Source organism: Prunus mume, linkage group LG4, assembly GCF_029339155.1.
Source record: "Prunus mume cultivar Tortuosa linkage group LG4, ASM2933915v1, whole genome shotgun sequence".
NCBI classification, from domain to species: domain Eukaryota; kingdom Viridiplantae; phylum Streptophyta; class Magnoliopsida; order Rosales; family Rosaceae; genus Prunus; species Prunus mume.
In genome coordinates, this window is record NC_142701.1 from 6,309,230 (window position 1) to 6,321,095 (window position 11,866).

Genomic DNA, 11,866 nt, shown 5'->3' on the forward strand with positions numbered 1-11,866 from the left:
TTCGGCTTGATCCTCTTGACGGGTGCTTGGTCTTGTGAAGCCACTTTTTGCAGTCTCCAAGATGCATCAATGGGTGGGAGATATGAGCAAACCCATACCCTTGTACCCTAAACCCTAAAACCTATACCCTAAGCCCTAAACCCGAACTCCTGAACTAGTTTCAATGATCCAACCGGCAATCTTCTTTTTTTATAGTTCAAGATCGTATACGTCAAAAATCATAATGAATGAACATTCAGAGATTGAGTAACGGGACAAAACTTTTCGACGTTTCTAAACAAATTGTCCCGATTCAACGGTGATTTTAACTCCGATCTTGAAATTTTTTACAGCTGCGGTTCTTGACCCTATATGAATACAGAGATGTAATTCGATTTTCAATCTCAGATATTTACAGTACAGGACATCACATAATCTTATGTTATACTGAATGAATGTATAAAGAAATTATTCATTTTTGATGAATATTGTGTTTTGATGGAATACGCATTCTAGGAAACTAGTTTCAGTAATCCAGCCGTCAAATACGTTTGTTTATACTTCGAGATCGTATATGTCGAAAATGAGAAAAAAAAAACATTCATAGATCAAGTAACGGGACAAAACGTTTCGACGGTTATAAACGAAAAGTCATGATTTAACGGTTATTTTGACTCTGATTTTGATGATTTTTTACAGCTACACTGTTTAACCCTATGTGAATACGTTGAACTACTTCGATCGTCAATTTCAAATATATACGTGTGTATATATCAGAAATATATATATGTATATGTTTTGCGCGACGAGGTCTTTTGTCCGTTCGCAAAAGTTACTTGCTTGACGAAATTATTTGTCGCGCAAATAATAAATATGAGCGCGTGTACATTTTCCATCGCGAAAAGGTACTTGCGCGACGGAATTATTTGTCAGCGCAAATAATAGAGTATCTTGCGACGTGTATGTTTTCCGTCGCGCAAAATGAGCGCGACAATTATGCCTTCGTCGCGCAAGGTTATTTCATTCACATATTATTAAGCTGAATTATTCATCATTACATATAATTAATTGTATGAAAGTATCATTTATTCTATTTTCTTTTGATTTGAGAATTGAAGGATTGTTGATAATCTTATTTTCTTTGTATTCATTTTTTCGGTTATATGGTTTTCATTTTTTAAAAGTTTTTGTCAAAATAAATTTAAACTTTATGATACAAATTACTTGGATATATTTATTTACAAATGGTGTATAACTACATTTATTTTAATAATGTTTCATTTCTGCACATATATAATGTTTGGATATAACAAGTACATATATCAAAACATTTGCATATCACAAAATATGCCCACTAACATAATAAAATTACAAAAAAAATTCATCATTCATCATCTGAACTATAATAACTTTCGGTTATCGTCGCTATCATCACTTTCGGTCTCCCAATCCTCTTCCTCCTCCTCGTCCTCCGCCTCCTCTATAACTACATCATCGTCGTTGCTCAAGCCAACTGCAACATTGTATCGCGGAAGATCACCGAGGTCAATTGTAATTGACTGAATCGGTATTTCGATTGAAGACACTCCTTGTATTTGAAATGGCTCTTGTATAACATTAGTATCTCGAAGTGTTTCCGCATCATTTTCCATTGAAGATTCTAAACATTGGTCAGCCACATTGTCCACGTCGTTGTCAGTTGGGTCTAGTTCTGGTATAGCATACACGTTCCTGTGATCCATCTTTTAAACAACGTTCCAACCGCTTCCGGCTTTAGGGTCATCCAGATACACAATTTGTGTTGCCATGTTTGCCAAAATATAAGGGTCGTCATCATACTAAGTTCTGTTCATGTTCACAGAAAGTAAGCCATGATCGATTTTAACACTTCCGACCTATTTGGGTTGGTGTCAAACCATCGACACTTAAACATGATCACTTGGTATCGATATTTGTAAAGCAATTGCACGGATAAACAGTTGTGAGTTTGCCATAGAAATCAATATCCGTACTTTCGCCTCCACCTAGGACATGGACACCGCTGTTTGCGTACACAACTTGTCATCTAGTGTTCGCCCAAAATTTGGCCGTTGACATTACAACGAGAACAATTCGTAGATCCGACATAAGTTATATAACTCATCACTGTAAGTTGGGGAATTCGATAATTTCAACTTATTCACCTAATATTATACAAAACCATTCATATGTTAGTTTGACAAAATTAAAAACTACAATTTATATTTCTCAAATAACAAACAATGATAACTTATAGAATCCAAAACCATTGTGGAAACAATTCACGGTGTTTCTGGGCAACCAAATGTGATGGATGTTCTCGCTTCATCATCTCTTCATGCTCATATAAGTATCCCATGATCTCATCGCAATTGTTCAGCACGAACCAATGCGCTACCTCCATGTCATTTCTAGAAAATGACTCTCCGCATCGGGGATCTCCAAAGGTCGTGCGCTTTGGGCAAACAGAAAGTTTTTCATTTCTCATACCTCCGTCATGATTGCTGCGAGGGCGATTGAAAACCGTCTCACATCTTTCAAATACATTCGCGGTAAGCAACTCATATTGAACCCAAGCCTCTCGATTGATCCCGAGCCGCCTGCCATTGCGTACACTTTTCAGCTCGAGCTTGCCAAAATAAAACGATATGATACAAATTAGCAAGCATGTGATAATGATGCATACACAAACGATAAGGATTATATACCTTTCTATTGGATACATCCAGCGATAGTTGCAGGACCAGCAAGCAATGCCTCTTCTAGCAAGTGAACCATCACGTGCATCATACTTGTGAAGAAAGCTGGAGGAAATATCATCTCAAACTTGCATAGGACTTGGACAATGTCATGGCGCAACTGAAACATGTCCGTTTTTCGCAAAGTTTTGCCGTCAGTTGGGAAAAAAATCTGGACAACAAAATGATTGGCTTCACTACATCTTCCGGCAATAGGTGTCGAATACCAACAGGAAGTAGGCGTTGCATAAACACATGGCAGTCATGGCTCTTAAGTCCAGTAAATTTACCCCCGTCAACATTCACACAACGTGCGATATTAGAAGCATACCCATCGAAACTTTACTGGCGATACAAACTTTAGAAACTCTTTCTTGTCATTCGGTTTCATAGAAAAGAATGCAAGATCCCTTCTAGCTTTATCATTGTCCCTATTCATCCATAAACCCCTTAGTATGCCCATTCTTTCCAAATCAAGACGAGCTTTGATCGTGTCCTTTGTCTTCCCCTCGATATCTAGAATCGTGCCCACCAATGTGTCGAATACATTTTTCTCAACATGCATCACATCTAGATTGTGCCTCAATTTTAGTTTCACCAATATGGAGCTCTCAAAACATAAACTGTGCGTCAATTCATATGTGTAGAAGATTCGTCGACTAACTGTTTTCCGAAGAGCAAAATCAACAGTTAAGCTGGTCAATATCTCATCACGGACCATTCTACAGGTTTAAGCGGCGCTCTGTGTTCCGTCGAACTCTTTATCTTTTTCCCTCCACTCATGGTCCCATGGCAACCATCTCCGATGACCAAGGTAACAAACTTTTCCAGCGTGCCAACCAGAGATTACATCTTCCTTCACAGGACATGCAATATAACCTTTTTGCTCCATCCGAAACCATTGCATATGCTGGGAAATCATTCACAGTCCACATAACTGCTGCCCGCAAAGTGAACATCTTCCCAGTTGATTTATCGTACGTGCGAACACCGTTTGTCCATAAATCCTTGGTCATCAACCGCGGCTTTAAGTAAACATCGATTGACCTCCCGGGATCCTCGATTATCAAAGCATCATCATCATATTCTTTTTTCCACATTTCCAAGCAGCAAATTATATGGGAATCGAAAATCGGCAAGTGTTGTCTTTGTTGGTTTAGAACCCCATACGGTTGAATCCGTCGGTGGCAAGTCCCAATCTAACATTTGAGGATCGGACAGAAACTCGGGAGCGTTCGATCGAACTCTTTCCATGCCTCCCCATCTGCAGGATGCCGCATGACATCATCGTCTACCCGGTTTTCCTTATGTCATCTCATGTCTATGGCAGTATGCGTCGACATATACAATCGCTGCAACCTAGGTTTTAGGGGCAAATAACGCATGACTTTTTGTGGGATCTTAGTCGTCCTATTCTGAGATGTCATCTTGAATCTCGACTCATTGCATATAAGACATGTATCCAACGATTCATGCTCTTTGTAGAATAACATGCAATTGTTTTCATATAACTTAATCCAAGACCATTCAACTTTCTACACTCTTTTTTATGGTGTTTGACAAACAATTGTCCGTCAGAAGCATTCTCTTGAAAACCCCAAAAGTATTCAAAACAGGGTTCACATACGATACTTTATTTTCCGTGCATTAGCTCCACAAGAGCCATGAGGCGGAAAAGCTCTAGCATCTGGGTATAACTCTTGGTTGACATTTTTAACAATTTTCATATTGTTCAAACTCCATAGCTGTCTATTGGTGTAGGCACATCATCTTGCTCTTCTTGATTCATGTTGGTGATGCAAATGGAAAAACATCTATAATATCCATGACTTGATCATTAGCATCCATAATAGGTTGAACATTGTCCACTCTTGTGACATTTGAAATGACATGCTCTAATTGTTCCCGTGAAGGTTCAAATGCTATATGTCTCAATCATTCCATTCCTTACTAAATGAAATCCAACATTTTCAATGTCTCCCATAGCGTGTTGTTGCACCTCCTACAAGGACAACGGATTCTAGTTGCACCGGGTTGTGTCTACGTGCAAACTCAATAAAATTCTCGATTCCATCCAAGTATTAAATCTGCGCATCTGTTGGGTTTGTATCACCTACATCCATAATTCCTGAAACCGGAATCACACAACAATCATAACAACCATGCGAAGTTATAATGTCACCTTATGCCTCGGTAAGGTCCTATCCCATTCAGAATGCATACTCCTGCCACGTAACCTCGACTACATGAGATTAGATTTGGCGTGGATGAATTTGCGACATCTCGCTCTGGTTCTTGGGGTGGCCATAGGTATAAATACCTCGTGCCACCCGAAGAGCGTACGAGATGACGCGAAAATATCCACAATCGAAACCTAATCTGTAACCATAGATGCGTGACAACACTATGCATTACAAACTGTCAAATAATGGGACAATTCAAGAATTAGTTGGACCGCAGTCATGCATTACGCATACATGCACGAAATCCAACTAATCTCGAACGGGAAACTAAGTGTTACTAAACATAAAAATAAAAGCACGAAGTTAATTTCAATTAACTTCGTACATTATAATTTAACAACATAATATAAATATAACTTCACAAGAAAATTTTAAACATAACAAATTACATTATTAATATATAAAACGAATAAAATACATTCTCAATCGTTCTCCACCAATCGCTAATTACAAATATCCCTAACGAAAACAAAATAAAAAACCTTAGTACGAACTTAAATTAATACTTTTAAACTAATGACGAAAAATACTTACCCAATCAATGTATTCAAGTCCCAGCAGTAGAGAGAGGTTGAGAGAAGCGCGAATGCTTTGTTTTTGCATTCCGCCTCTGTGGAAATTCTAATATGAAGAAGGAGGACTTTGCGCGACGAATATATAAGTTCGTCGCGCAAACTTCCGTCGCAAAAAACCAAACAGTCCGTCGCGCAAACCCTTTTTTTCGTCGGCGCTATGACGGCGACATCTAACTTTTTGCGTCGCTAGTATTTTCCGTCGCCCAACCTTTCATCGCGCAATATTATCGCGCAAAACAATATATTCGTCGTTCAAACTTGGAACTTTCACGCGATAGCAGCGATGCGTCGTCGCGCAAACAAAAATATCAACAGGTAATTTTGGCGCCAAAAATAAAATATCCTCGTTCTCTTTGCGATTACATCCGTTTTGCGCGGACGAATTAATGTACCGTCGCGCAAGATTGTCTTAGCGACGATATGTCTCGTCGCGCCAAATGTTCGCACAAAAAATTCCCCCTCTTTTTAACTTGTTTGGCGGCAGCGATTTTTCATTCGCGCAAAGACATTTCTGCGACGAAAAATTTGGTCGCGCAAATTTTCAGTGGATTAGCGGCGAATATTTTCTTTCGTCGCGTCAGGATGTTTTGCGCGACGAATTATTCTTCGTCGCGCAATCTTTCGTCGTGCAAATGGTGAAACGTAGTAGTGTACCTCCCCCTTCCGAACTTTGACAAAAAAATCCTGACATTAAAACTTAAAAGAAAGTAAAACTAGCCAACGAGGTGCAGCCTAGTGAAAAAGGGCATTGATTTGCAAACCAGTGGTCTCAAGTTCGAACCCTATGACATCTTAGTAGTTTATATGTGTGAGCAACTCCCCTTCCTTTATAGTTTAGACTATCACTTATATTAAAGAAAAATGAAAAATAAGAGGCGTACAAAGAAAGGGGAAAAACTTTCATCAAGTCCTTTGAAAAAATGAAAAATAAGTATGCTTGGCATGTCCAAACATGATGAGGATGTGTTCAAAAAAAAAAAAAAAAAAAACAGTTGTTGGCATTGCGATGTGTGAGTGAGAAAATGGAGAAATATCATCAATGAATGAAGTTAGGGGGAGTACTCGAATTCCTTATAACTCATGATGAGTCCCTTAACTTTTTTAATGTGGGACAAATACTCTGAACAATCAAATTGAATTTGCAAAGAATGATTCTAAATTTTAAAAATAAATTTAGCTCTGAGAATCAGCGGGTGGGGTTGGTGATTTATTGTATAAGAACAGTAAGTGAATTTGGGGTTTTATGAGGAGAAAATAAAGTCGGTGGGGTTTCTCTATATGATGGTTTTTCCTTGTAACGGTCGGATTTAATTGAAGTGTTGTTTGATCGGAGCCTTTGATGCCAAGCTACTAAATAACAGCTGAAAAACTACAACTACTTTTTCAAAAAGCTTTTGAATTTAGAAACTTTTTTAACCCGTGTTGGGGTCTTTTTCCTTCGGAAGGCTTGTCCGGGCTTGTTGATTCTTGGACCGCTATAGAGTGGTGAATCAAGCCTTTGTTGCCACTTTTTTTGAGTTAAAGAGAACTAGGCCCAAAGCATCTCGAGAGAGAAGCAAGTCTTAGGGGACTACTTTGTTCTTCTTTCAGTGACCGTGTTTGTGCTAATGTTTCAACACTAAATGAGGAGTTGGAGATGGTCCATTGATGTTGCACAGGCTTGGCATGAGAGTTTTCTTTGGTGAATCAAGTTACTACTATGCTTTGCATGATAGGCTTGTGGCGTGGGACTAAGAAAATGAGTATAAAGAAAGGATTAAGGCTTGAGATTTTGGGTGTTTTCAGTAACTAGATGAAGTGCCTACAATGTCTACATTTTCTTACCAAAAAGGTACTTAATAGCTCGCATTGATTTTGAATGAAACAACTCCAAAATGAGTTAATTACGTAATTGTGTGAAGGAAAAATTTAAAGACAAAATTGAAAATAGATCCTTTTACATGAACAATTGAAAGTATTTTATCATGAAATGTATAATAGAAGATAGATAAAAATATGAAGGGGGCCAGAACCACTCCAGGCTCTCCGGCACTGGTTGCGTGATATTTCAAAACTTCCATGAACGTCGTTATATATGTATAGTGGGTACTTTCTTGCACAGTAGAAGAATAACACGTTTAAGAATAAATGAGTCACATACAAATTGCAAAACGACTGAATATCACATGTACCATGTGCTTCTAATCTAATGTATTAGTTGCAAACAAACCAAACTGGGGGAATTAATTAGGTATAAAATATCATGTGCATGGGACATATGGTGCGATTCTTTTTTCCACTCATTTCGAAATCAATTTGACATTGCTTTCAAAAGAAAGGAAAAAAATCAATTTGATATTAGTTTGATCACTCTCATTAAAATCTTCATATATGTATTCTAATTAAGTATCGATTTGTTGCTTTTTATAATGCTTGTCAGAATTGCTCTTCGGACCATTTGGATGAAATGATTGACATTATAATCCATGTATGCCAAAACTAAAGGAAAATGGGTTTGAAATCATTGATTGCATATATCAATCTAATTTTATTTTATTTTTAATAGTTTTCTTTTTAATATTTTAACTAGCTCCATCTAAATGCAGCCTTATTTAATTGGTTTTCAAACGTATATGGATTGTATAAGGACCAGCTAGCTATTCATGCTACATATAGGCATAGATAGACCTTTCACTCTTTTGTGGTTTGAAATGAAAAGAGAGAGCAGGAAGGTTTTGTCTGTTTATTTTGGCCTAGGGCCATCATAGCCATGCTTGTAGTAGTTGTACCATGATGAAGGCTGAGGTGCATAGTCGTTGAGTGGGCCATTGCACTGCTGATTATAATATTGATCTGTACTGAAGTTATTGTGGTCTGCGCTGTAGGGGAACTGCCACAGCTCAGCCCTACGACCAGTCTTCCGGACTGTCTTGAGAACCTTCTTCTGGTCAGCCCATCCGGTGATCGTCACCTTCTGCATGGCCATGTCTATATCAACGTTGTCCACACCTAATCCAAATCAAAGTGCAAACCATTAAGATAATAAGGTAACAAAATCAAAAATCAAAACACAGAGCTAGAAAGTCGATCTGCAAACCAGATGTGGACATCAGGAACAAAAATGTAGAACCTGAATTTCTAATTTTACTTATTCTCCCTCCTCTTGCACTCTTCCATCTCTCTCCTTTCTTTCATCCCTCTAATTTACTATCTTAATGGTGTTACATATACACCAAACTCAATTTGGTGGTGTACATATACCTTTTAGCTTTTGAAGGGCACTTCTAACCTTGCTCTCACATCCGGGGCAGTCCATATGGACTCTCATCTCTACTGTCTGAGAATTGAAAAGCATCATGTCAAAGTGGTTTTGTAATCAATAGTCAGATAATATCATCTCAACTTCATTTCATTTGTTACCCAAAAAAAAGCATAGAAACAGAGCAGAAACAGAAGTTGTCTTACCGTCATTCTGCTTTTGCAAATGGTTGAAGAAATCTTTATGAGCTTTTCTGTATGAAGCTGTATCTATGAAATTGACAGTGTATATATATGTAGTTTATTATGAATTTCGTGCACCGACTTTAATCTCCTTCTACCTGTCTTGCAGGTTACAGATGGGATCTTTAAGCAAGACATTACTTAGCAAGTATCCCAATTTTCGACCAATAAAAAGGGGCCACCTGTCCTGCTCCATCTCTTTTATGGGATCCATTACAAGCTACAAGGTTTAGAGAGGGGCATTGACTTCGTATTTAATACTAAGTCAAATTAATTATTTCTCAGATATTAGTCGTTTAATATAATGCATGACTGAAATAGTTGACCGTTGGAGTAGGAAATTTTGAGTCTAAGAAAGGCACATGTATACTGGCCAAAACTGCCGGATCATGTTTTAGTGTTTTTGGTTCTGAGACGGGACCATGTCTGATAAATATTATTGCCACATGTTAGAATGTGGTTTTAATTCTTCTAAGCATGCGTCAATGCCTTACATTTCTTCCCTTCTCAGTTCAATCAAGCGAAACCAAGCTACGTTAGATTGCCATTGATTTTGTTGATGATGATCATTATATCCAGGTATGAATTTATTTGTTTACGTTATATAGTTTAATTTTATATGCTATGCTATAGATCGGTCATCCTAATGGTAGTGAAAATGCACCCATTACAGAATTGAGATTATAAATCTAATAATTCTATTTATTTCCTTATATTCCTTTTTTGGTGGGACAAACTTCATAAGAGTCTGAATGAGTTCTAAAGTTCTAAAGTTCCATGAGTTCTAATACAAACATGCAATAACTAATCAAAACAACAAAAGTTTCATGAGTTCTAATAGACGCATGCTAGCAAGTCAGTTAACCATGACGAAGTTGACATGTCATGGTAGACCGCATGTTTGTACCCTCTAAAATCTGCTGCAGGGTCTCAACTGCTTGATAAACTTGGAAAGGCCTTGTAAGCAATGCAACTGATTCCCCTAATGCCACGAGCGGCCTAGTACAGGACAACATACACTCGTTGTGCTCCAGCAAAGAATTTGAACTTAATGCCTTAGTAAAAAGTACAAAATTGAAAAAGTTGAAGTCATAACAAATTTATAATTTTACCTCAGTGAGTCCTCTTCATATCTAAAAAACAATATTAAGTACAAACTCAATAACGAATTTGGTAGATGATCAACTGAAACAAAACGAATTCACTAGAACAAGAAACGAATTCAGTAGACTCCACCTAAGTCAGCCTTCTCTTCACCTCAAAACCCGTGAGGCTTCAGAGTACATGCAGCGGAACAAATGATACCAGCGCCCACAAGTGAGACTTGCCTCATGCAGGAAACTTTCGCACACACATATACGGGAAAGCTCTCAACCTTCTATTCACAATAGCAAAGGATTACAAATTTTCAGTTTCAGTTGGATTACCACATCAATTGGTATCTCAACCACACACCTTCACAAGGTATTTATAAGCTTACACTATGTAGATGACACCCCCATCTATGTAGGAAACCTTGCCAACCGTTAGATTAGCCACCTAGACATGTTTTCCTTCCACAAAAACCTGTCTAGCACTCATAAGCCGCCACCTTGTAGACCACTCATGTCATCATGGGGCAGATTTTTCTCCTTAAAAATCTCTCCACTACTTGGAACATGCTGCCACTATCAAGTAACCACCCACTAATGCTCCAAGATATGCCACAACCCGGGTTTTAAGCATGCAGCACCTCTAGCCACGTCCAACCACCCATGGACTGCTCAAAAACCGTTTTGCCCACGTCCTAGACCCACTCCAGCACGTCTCTAGCCAAACTGCCACATTCAGCCACGTCCAGCACAATCTGCCCGCGTGCGCTGTGCAATCTGCCTTGCGCATTGGCGCTGCCTTGCACTGCGCAACTTGCCTTGCACGCTACCTACCTTCCTGTGTGTTGCGCTGCGCAATCTGCCTTGCGCATTATGCATTGCCTTCCTTGTGTGCTGCGCTGCGCTCCTGCCATGTCTTGGCTGCCAATTCCCAGCCCAAAACACATGTCTTCCGACCTTGTCTTGCTTTATGAGTGCACCTCCGCACTTGCTTTCCTTGGCATGGTGCAAAACATCAAAACTGTCCCATGGCCTATGCCAACTTGTAAGAGTCTTACGGTTACCCACAACCAAATAAAAAATTAAAAAAATAAGGAAAGTAGAAAAAATAATTGGGATGCTTTTGTACATGGATATATATACAACAACAACAACTATTCAAAGACTATCAATCATACGATTGCAGAAGAGGTATCAAGATCATACATATATGAAGTGTAGAAAAGAAATAAATTTTTGATCCCCACTTGACAGGACCTGCCCCGTATTCCCCTTAAGAATCCATGGCAAACCTTGCTTCCCGTTTGACATCTACCTAATGTCGGACCCACTTTACTAAAAAGTCTTGTAGCCCTAATTTAAATGGATAAATAGTTCGACTTCTACCAAAATTTAGACAGCATCTCCCCCGTACTTGGAACAATTCCCAAATTACCATCCCTGCAAACACCAGAACAACCCAACTTCCAACATGTACAAGGTAAGGGCATGCACAACACTTAAGACTAATCCAAAGGGCTTCACCCTCAATCAAAACTTCAGCGAGCAAGCGAGCATCTAAGATTCAGTTTAAAACTAGGGGAAAGTAAAGTAGAGAAAGATAAAGGAGGAATTCCTACAGTGTGGATAACGGTGATGCCTCGACGTGGTTGTCTTCACCTCAGATATCTAGGATATTTAGGACCTGTAGTCTCAATGCACATGCTCAAGAAACCTCAAACCTGGAACGTAAAATCCACATA

General features: G+C 38.6%; 1 protein-coding gene across 1 annotated transcript; it reads right to left on the reverse strand.

Moving 5' to 3' along the window:
- Window positions 1-8,275: 8,275 nt before the first annotated feature.
- LOC148917778 (heavy metal-associated isoprenylated plant protein 28-like) lies at window positions 8,276-9,125 on the reverse strand. Its single transcript, XM_089050400.1, has 3 exons — window positions 8,998-9,125; window positions 8,794-8,869; window positions 8,276-8,541 (listed from the first exon to the last, which is right to left on the reverse strand). The coding sequence occupies exons 1-3, from the start codon at window positions 9,001-9,003 to the stop codon at window positions 8,276-8,278; spliced, it is 348 nt and encodes a 115-aa protein (XP_088906526.1). The 5' UTR covers window positions 9,004-9,125.
- Window positions 9,126-11,866: the final 2,741 nt, after the last annotated feature.

Excerpts from the sequence above, each read along its gene's own strand:
- LOC148917778 (XM_089050400.1), bottom strand. Across the intron at positions 8,542-8,793 it reads TGCCCTTCAAAAGCTAAAAG|GTGTGGACAACGTTGATATA; the intron begins GTATATGTACAC and ends GATTTGGATTAG.